General features: G+C 44.8%; 1 protein-coding gene across 1 annotated transcript in view; it reads right to left on the bottom strand.

Moving 5' to 3' along the window:
* me1 (malic enzyme 1, NADP(+)-dependent, cytosolic) overlaps positions 1-20487 on the bottom strand; it is a 55083-nt gene extending 34596 nt beyond the window's left edge. Inside the window, exons 1-2 of the mRNA XM_037454514.2 lie at positions 20240-20487; positions 1001-1134 (exon numbers count right to left, since the gene is read on the bottom strand). Of these exons, the coding sequence (XP_037310411.2) occupies positions 1001-1134; positions 20240-20371 (266 nt within the window). The 5' untranslated portion in view covers positions 20372-20487. The remainder of the gene's footprint in view (positions 1-1000; positions 1135-20239) is intronic.
* Positions 20488-22013: the final 1526 nt, after the last annotated feature.

The raw sequence follows: 22013 nt of genomic DNA, 5'->3' as shown, positions 1-22013 counted from the left end.
TGTTTCGCTTGGCAAAGCCTTTGTTATCCATTCCCTCTGTTGACGACAGTCACATTAGGTGCTCAAGTCCCTCCATCACCTCTGATCATAAACGTATGTGCTTACAGCTGTCTCCTCTTTACCATAACACAACAAATTCCACTAAAAGAAGAAACAAAAAAAAAATCTAGAAATTTGATTAAAATAGAATGCATCGTGGTCAGAGAGAATAAATGGCGGCGTCCAGCAGCCAGCACCAAAGAAGGATTCAGCGTGGGATTACATTCTGCATGTAAACACGCCGCGCTTGAGCAATAGCAGACAAATAGCAGCCCTTGATCCGCGGGACCACAGCCTGACGCTGGAAGGAGAAGGAGCGACACTGACATCGATGGGGCATGGGAACGCCAGTCACAAGCTCATGATGACTAGCTCTTGATGCTGCCATGTTGCCACGGTGGAAAATGGAAATGTTTTATGGAAAGTTTGGAGTAACCGTTGACCCGGAAATCTTTTCTGGCTTATCTTGGACATTGGGAGCGACAGCTGATGGAACGGTTGACTCCGTGTGAGCTGGGCAGACGGGAGTAAGAAGCTGTTTAATGTTCAGCAATCTGCAAAGAATTCAAAACAGTAAAACCGGCCCGGTTTGAGTGCCCAAAGAGCCCGGGGCTGGGTAAGAGTATGTTAGCATGAGGCTGATTCATTACACAATGCCAACGGCACTTCGAAGACACTAATGAGGCGTGCAAAACTGAGCTGAAGTTTTCATTTGCTCTCCGCGGAGGTTAGAAAAACACTTGTGAAGGAGTACATGGAGGAGATGGAGGAAAGGGGGGCTGGAGAGATTTGTTCAGTAAGATACACGGTGTTGGGAGGTGGATGTAGATCTCTGAGGGCTGATGGGTAATCGGCCTTTTGTGCTTTTGAAGGCTTTCCAGATGTGGGGACACCCAGCGTGCACGGGGTAATCCCCTGTGGAATCCATCAACCTTTTTTTTTTCTTTTGTGCAAGCCTCACCTGTCCAGCTCATCCCTCTTCATGTCGTAGTTCCTGAGCACCCGCTGCAGCTGGACGTCCTGGCTGTTGAAGCAAGGAGGCAGCAGGCCGTGGATCCCCAGCTGGAGACGCTCCTCCAGGGAGAACGCCATGCCCTGTGGACACACACACAAACCACTGCCATTATCCTCCAACCGGGCCAGCGGTGTCGTCATGTCGTCAAAAATGGTCTTGAATGAATAGATTCTTGGCTGAGGGCATGTCACTTCCCACAGCCGTACCATTACTGCCAGGCAACCAGCAGACACCAGTAGGGTTTGAATGAATGTGGCTGCCCTTCTTCTAATTATGAGCTTAAATAAAGTTTTTGTGTATTACATTAATAGACTTTATAGATTTAATAAGAATAACCACAACTCGAGGTTGCATGCAAGCACCAAAACTCGGTTGAAGTTCACAACCATGTAAAGGAGAAAGCCAATGGGAAATAAATTCACCTCATCATTTTATTCTCTAAGACTTCTAGATTACTAAATAGTATTTTCATAATTACTTTGACAAAACAAGTATAATGCCAGAATTTCAAAGTGATCACCAAATTATTTGAAAATATTGCCTACATACTTATCCCTTATTGTAAATGTGCTAAAATACAAAACTGATAGTAGAATACTGTGGTCAAAGAAATATGATGAAATCATTTAGAATTATAACAGTGGCGTGGCGTGAGGAACATTTCAAAGGAAGCCACGGGAGGCACAACCGCTAAGCTGTTTTTACGGAGGTGGGGGCAGAAAATCGTATGTTGCAATTTATATGCTGCTATTTGATGTAGTCGGGTGAACTATTACAGCCCAGCATCATTTAACCAGGACTTACACACGCTTATCCAACCGAGCACCGACGCGCTCTCTCTCTCTTGCTGTTTTACACATCATAAAACAATAACGAATAAAGAGAGACAAGGAGGACACGACAACACGATTATGTAAACTGTTAAAAGTGTTTTTATTAAATGATTATTATAAATTATATTCTGAAGCCTGGCTTCCCTTGGCCTCTGCCACTGAAATATAATTAAATTATGCATTCCTTGATATTATCTCCTCCCAAAGGGGGATCTTTTTGCACTCTTGGTATTTACCCACATGTGGAAACTCACATGCCGTTTGAACTCTGATGAATTGTATGTTGAGGGAAAATATTCACCAATGGTTTCTGTTCAAACAGTCCAGCGTGATGAGAGAGGTGCCGTGTCAAACCTGTCCTGTGTGTTTGCTCTCCGAGGGGCTCCCTCTGCACCAACCTGCGCTCTGGGGGGCTCGCATTCTGGTGCGATGTCCGTTGACACCAGTGCACATCCTCGAAAACACACACAACGAGGTCAAGGCCAACCACTTGCTTTACTCTGATCTTTTTACTCTGGCTTTCATCGCTCTCATCCCTGACCCCCCGACCCGGAATATTGAATAACATGCACACGTTCAGTGTCAAGCCTGTTAGCCTCCATAATCTGACCTCTGACCTTCGAGGCGTGCGGCAGAGACATGCGTGTCAATGCGAAAATCAGGGAATGGGTGAGAACGAGGTACAAGTATTGAGTGCACATTCTCTGTGATGCAAGGGTGGGCATTTCCATCTCCTCTAAGCCCATAAAAGTGCAGCGCCCAGGGGAAACCTCAGCCCCAACACGCCAGCCACTGTTGCTGACTGCTGTGACGGAAGCAATGCTGCTCTGTAAACCACGTCCACGATACGCTTAGCTCGGCTCCTTGGCAGGGTTTCCAAGCCACCGGCACTCTCTGTGTGTCAAAAGAAAAAAAAAAAGGTGCGGGATAAGGAGTGAGGCAGACTGACTGCCGGCACACTACCAGATCTTAGTAGTTTAACATTTTGTTATATAGAGCAGATTGCTTCCTAATCGCAGTTATTTTTTTAATGGAGGGATGCAAAGAAGGAGGGGAAGAGGAGAAAAGAAAACGCCAGTTCATTTCACGGCGGAGCATCTGACGAAACAGATTGCGTTTGCTCAAAATGATGATGAATTATATGATTTTAAGCAGAACATGCACGCATTAATCCTCACAAAAACGATGTCAGTGGTAGATCATGGGAGCATGACTGAGAAAGTGGCAAGTGGGACCCCAAAGTACGAGTCCCGATCCGTCTTTAGGTCGCCGCGGCCCGACGCAGTCTGTATTTAACGGACCTCAAAATGGGCAAAAGCAGCTCAGAATTACAACCTTCACCAAAAATGAGAGAGAAGCAGTGGCTCTCCTGCTCTTCCACAGCTAAAATTACAAGGCTATGAAACGAGATTCAATGACTGTATTACCTGTAGTGTACTGAAATGTATATATTTAATTGACATAAGTAGGTCAGAGCAATACTTCAATTCTCCTCTGTCCCCAAAACTACTTGCAGACAGGTTTGATACTTTTAGGACATGTTTTCACTCCTCCTTACTTACACTTTTTAGGTCCCTTTTGTTTTGAATAAAAAACGTTGACAACCAATGTTAGTCTCATCCATAAATTAACTCATCAAAATCTGTTATTTTCTATCAATCCATCGTTGCATTTACTTACTGTCAAGTTGTCTGCAGGAGAAAACATATATACAATAGAGATTAGCGACGCACGGCCTTCGGCTGGGGGAATGCGTTGGAACGGTTGATGCCAGTTCTGGCATCTCTTTGCCTCTTTGACTTGATGTGTTGCTTTTGCACCGCCCTTGACCATCGCTTGTAGCTTATAGAGCTGCCAATCTCCTGAGCCCCGTGTCCTCTAAAAAGGTGTGCGTCAGAATGCTGTGAGGCAGAAAATTACCCCTAAAATGTTTTTTTGTTGGGGTCCCTGAGAAGCAAAGCTCTGCAACCTACAGTACCCACAGAAGAGACTAAGATGTATTGATCGTTAATAGAACACGTTTTTGTTCCCACTCTCACAAAAAAAAGTGCGGGAGCCAACACGCGCACACACACACACACACACACACAGATACAGCACCCTTGTGTTTGTTTGTCTGAATACAGGTTTTGGATGTTTGACTGCTGTAATGCCCGCCCTCTCTCCCCTCAGGAGCCCTACACTGGGCCGGGCCGGATAAACCCCAGAGAGCTTCCACATGTCCCCGACCACATCTGAAGTGCCCGCACCCCTGTGCCAACACATGTGACGCCCGCAGCTCCATGTTCCAGAAGCCCGCGGTCACAACCCGAAACCTGTAATCTACCCGTCGGCCAGTGCCAACCCTTGACCCCCGGACTGCTGCCATGCCCAGCCCCAAAACACTCAGCGGAGAGGAAAGAGCCAATTAGTCCCCCAGATGTCCAAACAAGAAAGATGAAAGCGCAAGTTTCTTTGAATCTGATAAAAAATGCTTCGCTCCGCTTCCAAGGCAGTTCAAAGGGCGGGTCCATTGCAACTCTCCTGCGTAATGGTTTAGAGAATTTCTGCCACATCAACATTTTCATTTCCATCCGCCACAACCGCACTGGGCTCGGTCTAACAGCAGAGCCACTCCCTCCATTACAGTAGGACTTCCCCTTGATCCGGGGGGATTCTTGGTTTTAGCTCGCCCACAAGAGAAGGCTCCTTATCTCAACACCAACACTGCCCTGAAACACACAAAACTAGTCATAAAAAAAAGTTGGTTTTCTCAATCTGATCTCAACTTCCTCCACTGCGTCGTGAGACATTACAGAAGATCTCGCTGGCGGCCTTGTTCACATGTGCAGATGGTGCGTACGTGGTACCATCGGTAGTTTATTCTACCTGGTGGGTAACAGGTTGATAGGTTTTATCCCATTGAGAAAATGTTGAGTGAGTATCTTAGTAAAAATTAAAAAAGAAATTAATTAGAAAGGCCTATGGATTCATATGCAACATCTCCCTGATGCATGCAGCTCTTCTCCACTACAGCCTCGTCTCAATGCATGGTCCAACAATGTTTGCAGTACATTTAGGGATATGGCAGATCATGTCAAATGTTTGATAAAGCAAGGAACATTAATTAAAATGTGTTTAAATCGTCCCCTCCCTTAGTGGGTACTAAATTACTGGTTTAGATGGATAATGTGCTTACAAGAAAAAATTCAAAACCCAAATCTTAAACCCTATGAAGCCAGCTCCCCTTTTCATGGGGAAAACTTCAAGATTATGTATTTCCACAACAAAGCCGGGAATGATTCAGCTCGTGAGACCTCCAGATAAGAGACGAGGAGGGGGATCTCCCTCTTCCCTCACAGTCCTCTCTCCCCTCCGCAACTCCCACTTCCAAATAAAGAAACGCCTCACTCCGCTGCATCTTCAATGGAAAGGCCCCCATGCTCCAGGAGAAACTGCCTCTATTGAGACCCGAGCCTCAAACGACAGGGAGCCCTTTCCCTTATTGAGGCCCTCTGGAGTGGCAGATCGCACACAGCGACAAAATCCCACCGGCCTTCAACAGGGAGCGGGTTCAAATGTTTGGCACCGCGATGGAGCCCGGCACAGACGTGTGCGGCCGAAGAGCCCTTCTGTCTTTAACGCTGTGTGGGGGAGGCAGGGTTTTCTTGTCATACAGAGGCAGAGCCAAAGTGCTACAAGAGATGGCCCTTCTTGTACGACTTGTTCATCAGTAAAAAAAAAAACAACTTTCTGAAAGTGATGTGTAGCTTCTCCGAATCAAGCTGCATCGGCACCACCGCGGCGTTTCCTCAAGTGTTCGACCTAATGATTCGGGTAACTACATTAATGAGGCATCTAAATGTGCGGGTGTTTCCATGATGTTAAGACAGAACAAAAGAGAAAGCCTATTAAAAAAGAAGTAGGTGAACCACATCAATCCCAAGGTTGCAAATGAGGTTTAAAAAAAAACGAGTTAACACTTTGAATACAGGAAACTACTAATTACACAAGGAACATGCTTTTCTGCCTAAGTGTGTTTAAATAAAACAGAGCCAATGGAATAAAGACTTCGGAATTTCACAGTGTTGTTTTTCCACAAGCAAAGTCTTTACTCAGATTAAATGAGTCAGTATCACATGTTTAATGGGTGGCAATCCCAAACACACATTTCCTACATCATTTCCTACAAGATTGGTTTCTGCTTAGTGGCAGGAAAAAGAGAGACTCGATTGGCTGCACAAGTTTATTTTATAACAGTTTTCAATCTTTGACCTTTGGGAGCGGAAAAGGTGAAAGTACAACGGGTGTCGATTGCATTGCAAGCTTACAGTTCTGCTTTCAGTTACTGGCATGGTAATGGAAAGGCCAAGAATAAAATTGCAGCGTGGGTGTTTCGGGAACACAAATGTATAAAAAACATTTTAGGACAGAGAGCTCTATGAGCACATTTTGAAGGAAGGAGATATCGCCGTCATGCCAACAGCTTCAAAATCTGCTTAATTAAAAGATCCATGTAATATATATATATATTTTCTAATCATGTGTCACCGATTGGTGACCTCCCTGCAGGCAGTTCAATTTAGAACCTCCTCTGCAGGGGCCCTTTTAAAAGTTGATTTGGAAATTTGGAAAACCGCAGGGGAGCATTTGCGCAACATTAAACAGGACTGTGAGAAAGTGACCTGCAGCGATCGAGCCCGCCCACGCTGCTGGATCCACTTGTGCTGGTGATGACGACCTCTCCGCAGCTGACCAAACAGAGAGCCGGAGAGCTGCGGAGGTACTACCCATTAAACGCCGCCTTCCCCTCTACCCCACCATTATCGCCACGTGTTCGCCACACAGTGCTCCGGGACTCCGGCAGAACACAGTTTTGTTGGATTTTTGGATGTGTGTGCAGTATACGGCGCAGTTGCATCTCACTTGGTCAATGGCTGGCATTTGCAGAAAAGAATGTCGTCATTCCCAGAGAAAAAGGAACGAGACGCAGGTTTGGACGTGGCCTGAACGTGAAAAAGGTTTTCAAAGCAGCACAGACCTCTGAAAGTTGGAAGTCTGCAGTATAAATATATACATAAAGGCTAGATGTCTCATCTGCATTACCAGCCTGATCTGGATGAATAATTGTAACCATGGGTTTTCATACGAAAATTACATTAAACAGAACATTATTCATTAGTATGCAGTGTCATAACTACATCTCTGACGTTTATAACAAACCAAACCGTTGAAAAATTGGGTTACAAAAGGAGCAAGTTATAGCTATTTAAACTACAACACAATGTTATCGGTGAGCGAGTTGCCCCTACCAAGATGGCCGCCATGTGCGGACACTCTATACTTATACATCTAGCCTTTAAATATGGTCAGCAGAAGCGGAATTAAAAGCACGCTATCGGAGGAAGCCGCCTGATGAGTTCACGACCCGAGCTGGCCAACGGAGGGAGGAAAGACTGAGTCACACGCATCCCTGGCTCCAGTGTTTATAAACACCCACATGTACATGCAAACACACACGTATGCACGCCGTGCAAAAAGCATGACGTTAATGCACATTTAGGACAATTCTTTGTAAACACACAGCCTTGTACTTGTTCATGCAAACACAGGTGGACAATCTGCTCCGTTCTGATTGAGCACACAAACAGAGAGTGTGTGTGTGCCTCGTCCTAGCGCAGGAGAAGACCCCGCACCACACAACTACACAACAACGGCGTGTGTGTCTAGACGCTGTGAAAACAGCTGGTGGGGGAAAGAGAGCGGCCGGCCCAGTGGAACGACAGATTCCTCGCCGAGTTATCATAGTTGGGATTAGAGCATTGAATTTAAAAAATGAGCAATATAGCGGGGTGAGAGAAAGAAAAGCAAAGAAAGGAGCGGGAAATAAAGAGGCGGAGCCTTCTCAATGAGAGAGAGAATGACAAAACGGAATGAGCCTGGCTGCTGGTGTGACTGGACAGAAGCAGACCGTCCAGGCCGGGGACCAGGATTCGGAGCTCTTTCGGGCTTGTGATCAGGCCAGTTACATAACTACAAAAGCACCGGACCAGTCGCCACCAGCATGCTCCCCTCAGCCCCTGTGCGGCGCTGCCACGTGGGGAGACAGATGCTGTGGCAAGGTTTGAGCCGTAAGCAGAGGAGGGATTCAAAGCTGCACAAGGAAAGATTGTGTGGTATAATCACACTTGTTTCAGTTGTCCATGTGCACAATCCACGTCTGTCACATCAGAATCATGTCATCACAACGGCTTGTCTTCATCGTGCAAGCGGTGTCAAATTCATCCAAAGAAAACAATATTCTAATTCGATGAGAGACGCCTAATTTGATTTGGAACACTGATACCCCAGTGGAGACGAGTGGTGTTTGGTTAAAGACATTCACAGACCTTTATACAGAGTAGGTCATGAAATATCCACCATGGATAACACACACAACAGTGGGAATGGGAAGTGGAAACACTCAGTTAAGTTGAAATCAGTGAGAACAACGCTCCAATATATACATCATTATCAAACCACAGGGCACCAAGTCACCAAACCTTGATTTTTGCAATGTTTTTCCATAAATTTTTTTATTAGAAAAGGATCTTAAGTGAATATGCATTTAGCTTCTTCGATCATAAAAAGTGCCTTTTGGCGAACCCTTTGACCCGTCCCCTTTAACACTACAGACTAACCACATTTTTCTTTTGCAATAGATAATGGGACGTGTCTCATACAATGGGGGGGGTCCTGGGATCAATTCCTGTGGCAAATCAATCAAGTAATACATCCATATGGAGTCAGTCCAGAGGTATTCTTGGGTTACAAACATTTCTACATGTCTTATGGTAACCCTTAATCCCCGTCTTTTTTTATTGGGCCCACGCTGCACAAGAATGCACTGCACTCGTCCCGAATGGCCGTAGTGGGCATTCTACAGTGAATAATAAGCATCAGCGATCAGGTGGAAATGCTGTGGCTACGGACAAGCTAATGCATGGCCTCACAGACGTGCAACCTGTAGTAAACCCAAAATGAAGGGTTGGTCATTTCATTCAATGTAACTTTTCATCTAATAAATGTAGCTGTATTAGTTTAAGGACAATAATCAGGCCTTATCTACTATTTTTACACCAAAAAAATTAGCTTACTTGTAGAACATATGATGCTACTTTCCCACAATGCCCTGCTGAATGATGGAGGAGAAGAACAAAGCAATAGCTTAATAGGTTATTAAATATTAGATAAAATAAATACTTGATAAAATCAATGAAAGATTGACAATATTTTACTGTAGTAGAAACTATACAAATGTCTTTAATCGTACCAGAGACCACATTTCAAACTGCACAAAATCCATTACTGCAACAAGAGTGATTGTGTGCATTGTGTCAACTTATAAACTGACTAATTGAGTTACATTGTTGAATCTTGACTTTTGACCCTTTTGCCATCAATAACAACCTCATAGAGGTTCCTGAAGGAGAATTCACAGTTTGACAGTGCAGCAGCACTCAGGTTGTAGAGCCCCTGGAGTGAGTGGAGGTTAACTCATTTCCTGAGGTGACAATTGCAGTAACAGTAACCCGAGCCCTGCAGCCGCGACCTGACCTCAACAACCAATTCGTCAATATACAGTTGTCATTATTTCCATCTGTGCTTTCAACCAGCTTTGGATCTATTTGTATCTCCTCCTCATCCAGTCTTCTGACCCACTGCCCGTACAAATGAGAGTCTCCTAGTCACAGCTGGTCTGATATCTGCTCATGTTTAAGACTTGGGACATGGATGACAAACAGAATCATATGTGGTTTTGCTTTGGAAACCGCTCAATCAGGGATTCCTCTGAAACCAGAGGCGGGTAAAACACATTTACTTATTCGGCGGTGCAGGCACATGCTTGGCACATCTCCACGGGAAGTCAAAAACAAGGTGAAAGGATCACAGTGCGCCTAGAATGTAAGAAAAGTCTCTTTTCAATAGTGATTTGCTTGAATGTATTTCAGTCAAGCGATCTGGAGCAATGTGACAATGGAGGTCAGAGATGTCAGTGCTCATTTCCAGAGATAGAGGCCTTAAAATGACCCTTTTAGTGCTTGGAACACATTCCAGAGAATCCAGCGGGTCGTGGCCTCTGTCACGGATCGGTGCTGGAGGTGCGGGCGGAAGCAGGCAGGACTCAGGCGCAGGATTCTCAACAGAAGTGTTCTTTATTAAACACACAGAAACAGGGACAGAGGCGTGCTCCAACGGACGGTTGACAAGACAATGACGCGACAAAGGACAACTGGCACACAGGGCTTAAATACACAAGGGAGGTGCAGGTGATTGGACACAGGTGGAAGCAATCAGGCAATCACAGGACAGGAAGTGAAGCTCACCCAGAGACACGAGACACAAGAAAGCTACAAAATAAGACAAGCAGAGGGCCCAAACTGTGACAGCCTCTGCCCTCTGACGCATGGTACTGCTTTCCGGTTCAACACATGACAGGTGCTACAGTGTTTCCCTACAAAAACTCTCGACTGACATTTTATGGCAGTCTACTTCACGTATTCTCTGTCATTGAGAAGCAACAGTGAAGATCTTCTTAAAGGATTCTAATTGCACACAGGGATTGAATGGGAGGTTTATTTATGGGCTTTGGCTGCAGGTGTAGCACTGAAGAATAGAAAAAATAGTGGTGTACATGTATGTGTAACTGCATGTGCACGTGTGTGTGTGTGTGTGTGTGTGTGTCAGAGACGGTAAAGGAGAGAGTTTGTTCTCTCCAGAGCTACCTCAAGGTCCGCCGTCTATGGTGTATTAAAAAAGAGAAATTCCATATCAAATAGCCACAATGAACCTCTTGTAACAACTTCATGTTAAAGCAAATGTAAAAAAGTGCAATAAAGACCTGCACATGAAAGGGGAGACGTGACCTTTCTGAGGCTGCCATTCATTTACAATCTTCAACCTACAGCATGAATAGAAGCAGTTAACTATTCAAAAAAACAATCACTAAGATATCAGTTACCCACAACATATTTAATCTGATTAGCTAATGCGTGTATAGTTCCTGTCTCAAGAGTTTTGCTCGGGTTTTATTCTATATCTTTTCCATAATAACATACTGTACTCTCCTGTATGCTGTAGGGACTCTTACAGCCAACCAGACTGCTCATTATCTCCTGTATCTCTCCTCCGTCAGTGTTCAGTGACAGACGGGATTGCACACCGAGCCCAATAAACCGGCCTGAGGGAGAAACACTAGACAACAGCGTCATTCAGTGCGAGACAACTGCACTGAGGCTGATCATCCCAGGAGAAGAGGGAAAATATCATGTATTTGAACGGTTTTTGGTTTGATTTACTGTTTAATTTTTGTATTTTCCTGCCCCTTGTGTCCTTGGGTTTACTTCCTGCTCTGGTGTGTTTTCTCCTGAAAGTGGGATTATCTGCCGTCTCTCCGTTTCTTCCTGTGTCCAATCGCCAGCTCATTCCCAGATTCCTCGATTCGTTGTGTCGCGCACTTATCACGTCTGAGCACCACGTTGTCCCGTGATGACATGAGGAACGTAAGGATCCTCAGCAGCATTTATTTACAAATGTCATTTTAAATTCTTCTTAAAAACCAGTTAAGTAAATCATCATACGTCTAGGACTATAGCCTGTTGGCTGTTAAAGGTTGTTTGCAACAGGAAGGTTCAAATTGATGGCCCGTGTCCAATCTTTACATGTGCTATTGATCCATCCTTCATAAAAAGACAAAGGAAGAAGTTCAGAAAGGTATTAGAAAATAGACGTCACACAAAACCTGTTAGTGATTTGTACAACGCTTAAAACACAAGTTAGTATGCTTATCATTTTGTACTTATTATTGACTGGACTTGTACTTTGATACAGTAGATCTAACAATGGCTCAATCTCCTTCTGGAGAAAAGATACCAGTAAAGTTCAGCAGAAATGCGTCACTGAATGTTTGAGAGTAAATTACTTGAAGCAAGAGTCATGACAACGAACTGCCATATTGTGACTTCTAAAATATGAATTTGAAGCTAGATGCCTGGTCACTGTCATTTTTTAGTGCATGTAAGCTTTCAATTATGCCTACAATTGTATTCAAACGGTATTGATTACCAAATGGCTTTATTGTGTCCAAATCATATTTTTCCCCACATACCAAGGCCAGATGCCCCGCCCCACCCCATCAGCGTTATGGCAGCCGTTGCAGGATTCAAGAGGATCGCCCTGCGAGTAAAGCTCTTTAAATCCATCCCTTCCTCTCAGGAGGGACAGAAAGAGCCCATGTCAGCGTTGACCCGTCTCTCAGGATCTTACTGCCTGACTAAGCTTTCCAATGAATGCCTCTCAACAAATGTGCCGTGTAAGGCATGTGCACTCTTATTCCTTAACAGATCATCGGTCATTACCAGGCCCTTTGACTATGGCACTCAAAACTCTGTTTGCAAGGGACAACTACATTATACGGAGGGATAAGTAGTGTTTTCAACTACATTTTTGGTAGTTCCTTCTGGAGAATCTAGACTATTTTTGAAGACATTGTTATTTTGTTTAGCTTTCAACGGATAAGGCAGAAAACTATGGTGACAATAACTTTGGAGTCCAGAGTGTCCAAAAAAGGTTACATACTATTATGAAGCTGAACATGCCTTGTTCTGATCTGCCATTAGAGAGCAAATAGTCACTCTAATTAACTTTTCCCTTTCATGAGTCCTGATCCCGAGGCAGAAGCGCTGCGCTCTGAGGGAGACCGAAAGGAGTGTCTTATATTCCTCATCCTAAGCAAATATAAAAGTACAGCAGCTCCTTAAATCAGAAGGTGTCAACTCGTGAATGTACAGACACGCTCTTTGGTCAAACAGCCTTGGAAACCGAGCCGATGTTGACTTAGGGAGGGCAGCCTCGAGTGGGCGCAGGCAGCGGACATGCAGGGTTCTCCAAAACGCAGACCGATCCCCTTGAGGCAGCCCTTTTATGCTGCACCGTGCAGGTCCCTTAGGAGCCTGAGTGTTGCCGGGAAAGCGTCCAAGCCCTCAGTGCCCATTCACCTTGGGCTTCAGCATTCATCGGTCACGTCCGAGTGACAGTATTGGCCTCGGCAGCCATGTGTAACTTTATACAGGTGTTTCACACTCGCTCCTCGTAAAATGCCATTTGTACCGTTATGCTCAATTCCTTCAAACAACGCATGCACAAAAAAACATGTTGGTACATGCACAGTGATGTTGACGCTGGGTGAGTGGTCTTATTCACAGACAAAATATCAAATGGATCACTTTTTGGTCCCACACAGAGCAAATCCAATTTCACAGTTTGGCACAAAAAATAAATAAACAGGTCAATTACAGCCCTCTTTGGGTTGGGAGAAGCAGCAGCTTTTAGTGTTTTGTGAAACAGCAGCGAGCCAGTGTCCCCTTTCACCTCAGTGACTTCACCAATGGTGGTCCAGCATAACGTGAGGGCCCCACTGTATTTTCCTGTCGTCATGGCTACTTTCTGTGACAATAGAAACTTATTCTGAACAAATGACCACCCCCTTGGCAGCCTCTTCTCTATATGCACTCATCTATTTCATGGACCTCTGGTGAGCAAATCCTGTCATTGGAACACCTTGATTGGAACATCCACACAAAACCTGTCAATCAACACAGCATCAGTCCAATGATGGCTACCCCTCTGTGCATTTGTACCACGTCCATATATTCACTCAGTTTCAACGAAACCAAACACCACTGTTAAATTTCTTGCCGCTGAAGACACAACAAGACCTCCGGCACCCTCGCTCTAAAATAACAGACAAAAGCAGCATTGAAGAGCAGAGTAGAAGGGGGGGGGGGGGGGGGATGCTTGAGATGAGCTTCATGTGAAGGTGATGAGGCTCAGACTGTCTCCTACTCTCTCCCTCTCTGTCTGTTTGGGACAAGCTAATGGCCCCTCTGTTGTCCTCACATGAATGAGGATCACCTGACAAAAAAAAAAAGGAATCACACAAAAGTGAGCTGATGAGGTAGGGCCATTTAGAGGGACATGCTGGTGGCTTAACACAGCATCGCAATTGTTTGTGTGTGTGTGTGTGTGTGTGTGTGTGTGCGCGCGCGCAGAGACAGCTGAATTGACAGTGTGATCACATTATACTCAGTTTATTGAAGGCAGCTCTGAAGAAAAAACTGATAAAAGCACTTATGGGACTACGGGTTAAGCCCCATGAAGTGGTTTATGAAGATGTTGGTGTGTGTTTGTGTCGACTTGTGCCCGTTGGCGTGTGTGTGAGCAAGCCTCAAGTTCGGGATGGCTACTGAAGGGGAACGAAGGTGCACTTTCATTCTGTCTAGCCGATCCAGTCCAGTCCATCAAAGGAATGTCTGGTCACCGGTAATGTGTGCGGTCAAACTGGAACACCTGGCCACACCTGGGACCACTCACTCACTCACTTACTTACTCATATACAGTATAGACAAGTGCAGCGGCTCTGCAACGAAACTGAACAGAGAAAGGTCTGTTCAATTTATACCGCTCAGTTAAATGAAGGCCTCTAATCTCTCTGCCAACATCGAGTTGAACCTCACACAACCGCTGTAACACATACACACGCACGCACACAAACACACACACACACACACACACTCGTTTTCAGTTCAATTCTGCTCAACCCGGAGTGTAGTGATGTCAGAATTCCCCCGCGCAGTGGCCTTCGGAAAAGTGACTTTTACCCTGAATTCCATGCACCTGTGAATTGGAATTAGGAGTTGTGAATGACGTCACGCCAGGGATTGGTTGCGTTCCAGTAAAACAAGTCAAAAAATCTGGGGTTTGCTCCAACCTTCACATCCGGCTTTGGCAGCTTTTTTACTCTGGATTCAGGGAGCAGCCATCTTTGATTTCGAGTTTGTGAGCAGTGGCACAGAGACATTTCTAACTGGAAACACAAAGATTCCTGCTCCTTAACGTAACCACCACCACCTTGACCGAGTTAAAAAATGTGAGTAGCAATGTAGCTTTGCATAGTTGCTATGCTCGACTCTCTGTAGGGCTACACTTAAGACACAGTGGCTCTTTGAGCTAAATGCTAACATCAGCATGCTAATGTTGTCATAGTGACATGTTAACATATGGGTATTTACCTGATATAACGTTTCCCACGTTCAACGTCTTAAATTTAACATGCTAACATTTGTGAATTAGCACTAATAAAAATTTGAGGATTATTTTAGAAGTTGGCTAAATTTTGGCCGAAAAGGTCTCTCGGCCTGCCTCTCTTATTATCAGTAAGGATGTGTGATATCTTAAAAATGTTCAAAAGAAGAATTTGCTGGTTTAGAGGCAGCTATGTACAATCACTTCTTGGTTGAGTTTTGAAGAGTCAAATTTCCTTATAATGAAAACAACAAAATCCAGACACTCTCTAGTCTCTTCGTTTTGCCTGAAAGTGCTCCAGATTGATGCATTTAACTTAAACTGTGAAACTAAACTAAACAAAATATTTGTGATAAACACCAAACAGCCGTAAATTGTTTTTTTTCCAAAATGTCAAAATATTTAACATCAACGGGTTAAAACTAGAGAGAATTAGCATAATTTGGGGCTCATTTCTTCACAGATCCATCAAAAGATTTTACTTTAGATGTGAAGGGTTGATCTTATGAAGGATAGGGTCCAGAAAGCTGAGAGACTACAAAGGTCCATGGGAACCTTGGCTATCGGCATAAACAAAGCATTGCTGTAATGCTTCACCAGCAATAATTCTCAGCATCAAGCTTTAAGTGTTGACTGGGTAGAAAACAAACAATCTCCCTGTGTCACGCCGACACAGTGGGAATCAAAGCTCCAGACTGCATCGGCTGAGGTCAGTGTCGAGTCATCCAGCTCTTCTCTCACCGGCACCTTTGACCAATTCCTGACAGTATTCTGTTGGCATGCCAGAAGCCTTATAAAACCCTTCCCTTGCTAGAAAGAAAGACCGGCTGGAGCGCATTACGATTCCCATGGAAAACTCTGCAGAGGAGACGCTGTGCAGCCACCAACAAAGCATGATTCACACCAAAGGAAAAGGGATTCAGAGCCCCGAAGAAACTATAGATTTCCATTTTAGAATTAAAAGCTGAGCATATCTGAAGCCGTTTATTTCTTGTTGCTAATTCTTTTTATTTCGGCCTAGCGATAGAAGAAAATACAAACCTGGGGAGGAGAAAGAAAGTGTATCTGAAAAAATCTAATGAGAGCCTAATTACTTCCAGTTGCTGCAAAAGGTCAGCAGGACCGTTGCCATTTGGCATACCAGCACATCCTCCATGTCCAATCAGACAGTTCGGTGCTCGCCAAGAACAGAGATTAGAACTCATAGCCTTTCATCTCGGGGGCCATCTTGGGCAAAGTTGACATGCGGAGCCTGTGGTTGCAAATGGTGCGTTTAATCGCAGCTCCGTCTTGGCACAAGCTCCCAGTTTCATTCACCGCTTGCGGCTCGGTTCTCATTCTCCTAAACCTTTATGACCGACTGCACTTTTTACGGTGACTTTCGCCTAGAGAGCACGTGAATGGGCATCTGTTGGCCCGCCGGGTTGGACACACCGGCAGCTCAGTCGAGCATTTGAGGTGAAACAGTGTCCGTGATTGGGCGCTGAGAGCATATTTAAGGAGCCTGTTGTCGTTGTTGTTGTTGTTGTTGTTTTTGTTTTTTTGGTAGGCCTTGGCAGGCGGAACCAGCGTCAGAGCGACGTGCTGAGGGGCCGGGATTCACACAGACGGCTCATTAACGCGAGATGGAGCCCGGTAGACAGAGGACTTCTGTGGATCGTGGCCGGCGCTCTCCTCCTCCCCACAGAGAACTCTTTCTGCAATCTAGCGCCCCACTTCATCTCTTTATTGCCCGGTGAACGCGCACAAAACACACCTATGGTATCCGGCCCCGCTACCAGAGGGGGGGGGGGGGGGGTAGGGAGCGCCGGGCCACAGAGCAAGGCTAAGGCCGCGTGCGCGAGTGGCTGTGTGAGCCACATCAGCATAGAACAAAAAACATACAAGCGTGGGAGTGGGTGGGATTAAAAAGACATCCAAGCCTGCAGATGTGAGGACAGGCTGCTTTCAGCGCCGCGTCCAGAGCATCAATTTGCAGGTTGAGCTGTGACTGGCTACTGTTAGGGGTGAAGTGGGGTCCCTAAGGGTCTCCCTGAAATTATAGAGGGGGCTGTGGGGGGGGGGGGGGGGAGCACAATGTGCCACTGCCTGAGCCACAGTGGCTTGCCTGTGCCTAGCCACTAACTCTCCTCAGCAGTCATTTCCTCGCTTCTCCTCCAATTTCCTCGCCCTGGTTCATGCACAGGGCCTACAGTGGACAGTCACCTGGCTGCATAAGAAACCCTTTTTCCCCCGCCTTCCTGTGACCCAAACCTGTGTGTGTGTGTGTGTGTGTGTGTGTGTTTGAGCCAGCTTGTGTTTTGGTGTCACTTTAACCAAGTGATGAGAGGCTTGGGTTGATTACAACTACCAACCCAGAATGGCTAAATGCCTGCTCAGCAGGTAGAAATACTTGTGTTTTGGTGTCTCCACTGGCCAAAGGTGCATGCTATCAACAGTATAGCCAGATATCAAGTCCAGTCCAAATGAATAATACTGGCTCCTCAAATTCTTGTTGCTTCAAGCCCAGTTTAATTGCAATATACCACTTTTATTTTTCCGGAACAATGTAACAAACTGTGAGCTCATTTAGTGTGGCAAACATTAAAAAGGGAGTTCTCCTCCCTTTTAAAGTTGGCCATACTAAGCCTTCTTTTAAACAGAGGAACAAAGAACTGTGGCTCTCATAACATTGACTCTTAACAGAACTCACAGAAAAATGAAGGAAATGAAGAGGGAGAGGAAAGAGCAAAAGAGAGAACAGGGAGTACAACAGATGAGGGAGTTTTTCTCATAAAACTGAGTTAAATGATATTTCGTGTGTCTCTATTTATCTTTACTGTTTTAGTAAAGGCTCAAAATGTGAATGTCTGACGCCCTGTTCTCAACAGACCTTTAAAGAAAATAACACAAAATGAATCAAAGTATCCCAAGTGCCGGTCACATTTTAGGTAAACCTAATTGGCCCTTTGACCTCTGTAACAAACAGCCGCCACCACCTCAGCCTGCAGAGTTCCTTTTGAAAAAAGGAAACTAATTGAAATCAGTTCAGTTGGGTAAACACAGTGCTCTGAAGAAAATAAATCTGCACAAAATCAAAAATGGCAAGTTAATCAATGACGCTTAAGAACAAATAGTGTCGGGTCATGTCAACACACTGTGGTTAAGTAATACTGCGAATAATAAATTCTATCATCTGTTTCACAATCTCTCTTTAGGTGACTTTTGTCAGATGTTCAGATAATCAAATCACGACAAATACAGAAAGGATTGTGAAGTCATTCCCCATTTCCCTCTTCCCACTTGCTCGGACCACACCCATTTTTGAACTTTGTGCTCTCAACACATTCAATTCAGTAACACTGTGCACGGCTATGACGCTAAAACGTGAACAAAATTTGTCCACAGACAGAGATATGAGCTGTTAGCAAAGTATTGAAAACCGGTGGTGGTGGTGGTGTCTCTAGCACCACGTTTCCACATGATGACGAGCGCCAACACTCAGGGGAAAAGTGTTGCTGCTGGTAATCATCAGCTTGTTCAGGATGTGTCATTATGTAATAAATCATAGTGCTTGTGTGTCTCCTGATTAGGGTCCTGTTTCCCCGAAAACCATTACCTTGTGTCAAAAAGACAATGTTACTTTACTGCACACAAAAGACTTCCTCTTAAGTGACATCTCATTAAGTATTTTCAGTCAGTCTACTTTGTTTTTGTAAATTCCTTCCAGATTATTTGTTATATTTCTTCTCACAGCACGTTCATATCAATGTTCAAAGTAACAAAAAGTGACATTAGTGTCACTTATTGAATGCAAAGGCTGCCGTAACCTGTGTCTTATGAGTCATAAAGCAATTGGTGCACACACACACACACACACACACACCACCTCACAATGCATGCGCACATGTGAAAACCAACACACGGGGTTGAAGTGCAGCATGTGGCAGTCTCGAGAGAGAGGGGTCATTAACTTGCTTAACAAGCACGTCTCTGTGCCGCCACCAGCTCGCCACTCCTCGCTCCACAGACACTGGCCTGTTTAAAATCGACTGTCTCACTAATCGACACAACTCCCAACTGTGGAAAACTGACTACGGCCTTTATTGCAGTGGAGCAGCTTGGAAGATATGTAGGGATCAGACTGTGAACTCACAGTGAAATAAACCAGAGTAGAATAAAGATCAGGCGTCGATGGGGCCGAGGCTTCTCCTGTAGCTCCCGAGAGGGGAACACATTTGGCCGGTGAGAGCGCACAGAGAAAAACATGCCAGAGGGAAGAAATAGAAAGTTCAAGTGTTCTAAAATTAGTCTGACTTTGATAAAGAGCAGTCAGACCCGGCTCGGTTTGGGTACAAGATAAGAGCGCCCCCCCCGAGTGTGGCCAGTTGTTGTTGGATGGTCAGTCAGCACCATGGACAGAGACGCCGTCACCACAGTTTGACCCGTGGGGGCCCCACAAAGAGAAAACACTGGAAATGCTAGAAGCGCTTTATTGTTTAGCAAGGTAAAAAGATACACATCCGACTGATTCAATGTAGCAAACCTCAGCAGCCCAGAGTCTTCCTCATATCTCATGAACCACCAGGAAGCTACTCAGCATTATTTGTGTTGAGAAACTTCATACTCTGTTCCTCATTTTAAAGAAGATAAAGTGAAATCAACCTTTAATATTAAAGCATTTGGCCTGAACTTAAGAAAAGATATTAGCTTCCACAGTGAGCACACAGCGGCTGGTAACAGTATATGTGCTGAATCACATTTTGCCTGTCATTTGTTGGGGGACTGCCTGATTCTCCGTTGATCTCCCTCACCGTAACCGGTCTCTTTAAATCTAAATATAACTGCGTGTTAAGCTAATACCTAAACCTCCCGCCAATGTTGCGTTCACTTACTTCTGGAGTGTAATTAACGGCGATAACAAATACGACTTGTACAGCTTAAAAATCATTGACATAGATATGGTAGACCCCACAAACAATATTGATGGCTGCCGGTTTTGTGGTGAAGAAGATAAGAACTTTACAATTTGTAAAGAGAATGACATTTTAGTGTCTATGTGTCAATCTTTAGCATTACCACTGTAGTAACTTAACAGCTAAATGTTGTTACGTGTCTTTAAAGTTAGCCGAGTTAGCCTCATGACTTTGTTTCTAAAAGCACATTGAGGGGAGACGTTGACGCTTGTAATATTTCCTACACCACGTGAAGGCAGCAGCTCGGGTCTCATGCAAGTAAACCGGAAACTCACACAACGCAATCTCACACTGACCTTGTTCAAGAGGGGGTTTCGGGTGACATCGTAGCCCCTCTTCTTGGTGTAAACGAAGGTTTTGCCTTTGTCTTCGGACTTGTGCATTTCGGTTTCCACTGACTCCCGCCTGACCAGACCGGCGCGTGCCATGTTGTTGTCTCTTTAAATGGAGCGACGGTGAAATGTTGCAAACACAACAAGTGGATGCGAAGGTCTGACGGCCGAGCCCTGCTCGCACCCTTTGCTTTTGTAGTCACTTACGGTAATTCAAGAAGAACCACAGTCTACTTTTCAACGAGGCGGATTATATCCCGTCCAATAACCTCCCACGGTCTTCTGTTTCCCAATCCAGGCATTATATATGTTCCTGTTGGCAAATGTATCCACGCATATATAAAATATACATACATATATGTAGACTTTTTTTAATGTGTCTTCACGTCTTAACTTTTCTATTAAGTAAAAAATGAACTATGAAATACTAGCCATATTGTTTTATACAATATTGTAGTTTATTTGATTGTTTGTTTTTTTCATTGGCTCAATTCCTTGCAATTGTACTGTAGTAGACAAGTACCCACTAACTACAGACCATCATCTCGTAGAGAACCACCAACAAGCTGACAACAAGGGATTTTTACTGCAGGTTCGATTTGCCCACTTTAACACCCCATCCTGGGGGTGTCCATGTGGGCTCACTGTGCCAGCCTCGACCTGACGGTGGATTACTAACTTCCTGACAGACAGGAGTGGTGAGTCAGGGAAAAATCACCTCCAGGGAACAAGCTCAAAACTGTGAAGGATGAACCCCCCCCCCAAAAAAAACACTGCCCCCCTTCACTATACTCAATGATACTGTGTGCTGTGGAGACCTTCAGGTTTCTGGAATCTCCCGGGACCTGAAGTGGACCTCCAAGATCAACACCATCTGGGAAAAGGCCCAGCTAAGGTTGTACCTTCTGCGCCAGCTCATTAAGTTCAACCTTCCTCAGAAGCTGCCAGTCCTGTTGTACTCCGCCATCATAGAGAATAGAATAGAATAGAATAGAAGTACTTTATTCATCCCCGAGGGGAAATTCAAAATCCAGGTAGCTCCTGACAATGTAGTAGACAGTCTGTTCTCCGTTCTTCCAGGCCTGTGTGGTTTGGATCGGCCAGTAAAGAGGACGGGAACAGATTACCACGATCATCAGGTCTGCGGAGAGAACCATTAGCTCCAGCCTGCCCTCCCTCCAGGATCTGTCCACCTCCGAGGTCAGGAAACAGCCGGGAAAGATCACGGCAGACCCTTCACATCCAGGACACCACCTTTTCCAACTTCTCCCACCTGGAAGGCGCTACTGAGCACTGCAGGCCAAAAGCACCGGACACAGGAACAACTCCTTCCCTCAGGCCCTCTCTCTAATGAACATCTAAGCAGATCGAAGGCCCCTAAGTTGCACTATGACCACCATGTGCACTTTCTTCCGATATACACAATGTTGTTGTATTTATAAATAATATTAACATAGAATATATATAGTTGGTAAATATTTATCTTTGTTTTTCCGTTCATTTTATTCTCATATATACCTGTGTCTTTCTGTCTTTTAGTATATTCTTGTACATACTGTGTTTTTGTAATTGAGAGCACATGTAACCTGTATGAATAAGAATAAAGCTGATTTAAAGTGTTTCTGTTTCTGATTCTGGCGTGATTTTACATTCTGGTCCGTCTGAGGCCAAGGTCAAGCCTCAGCCTTCAGACCGTTTCAGGTTATGCAACAGTTGGCAGCTGATACCGCGATAGTGG

The sequence above is a fragment of the Pungitius pungitius genome, chromosome 11 (assembly GCF_949316345.1).
Source record: "Pungitius pungitius chromosome 11, fPunPun2.1, whole genome shotgun sequence".
NCBI lineage: Eukaryota > Metazoa > Chordata > Actinopteri > Perciformes > Gasterosteidae > Pungitius > Pungitius pungitius.
The sequence above is the reverse complement of the archived record's forward strand: the minus strand, read 5'-3'. Positions and strand labels throughout refer to the sequence as shown.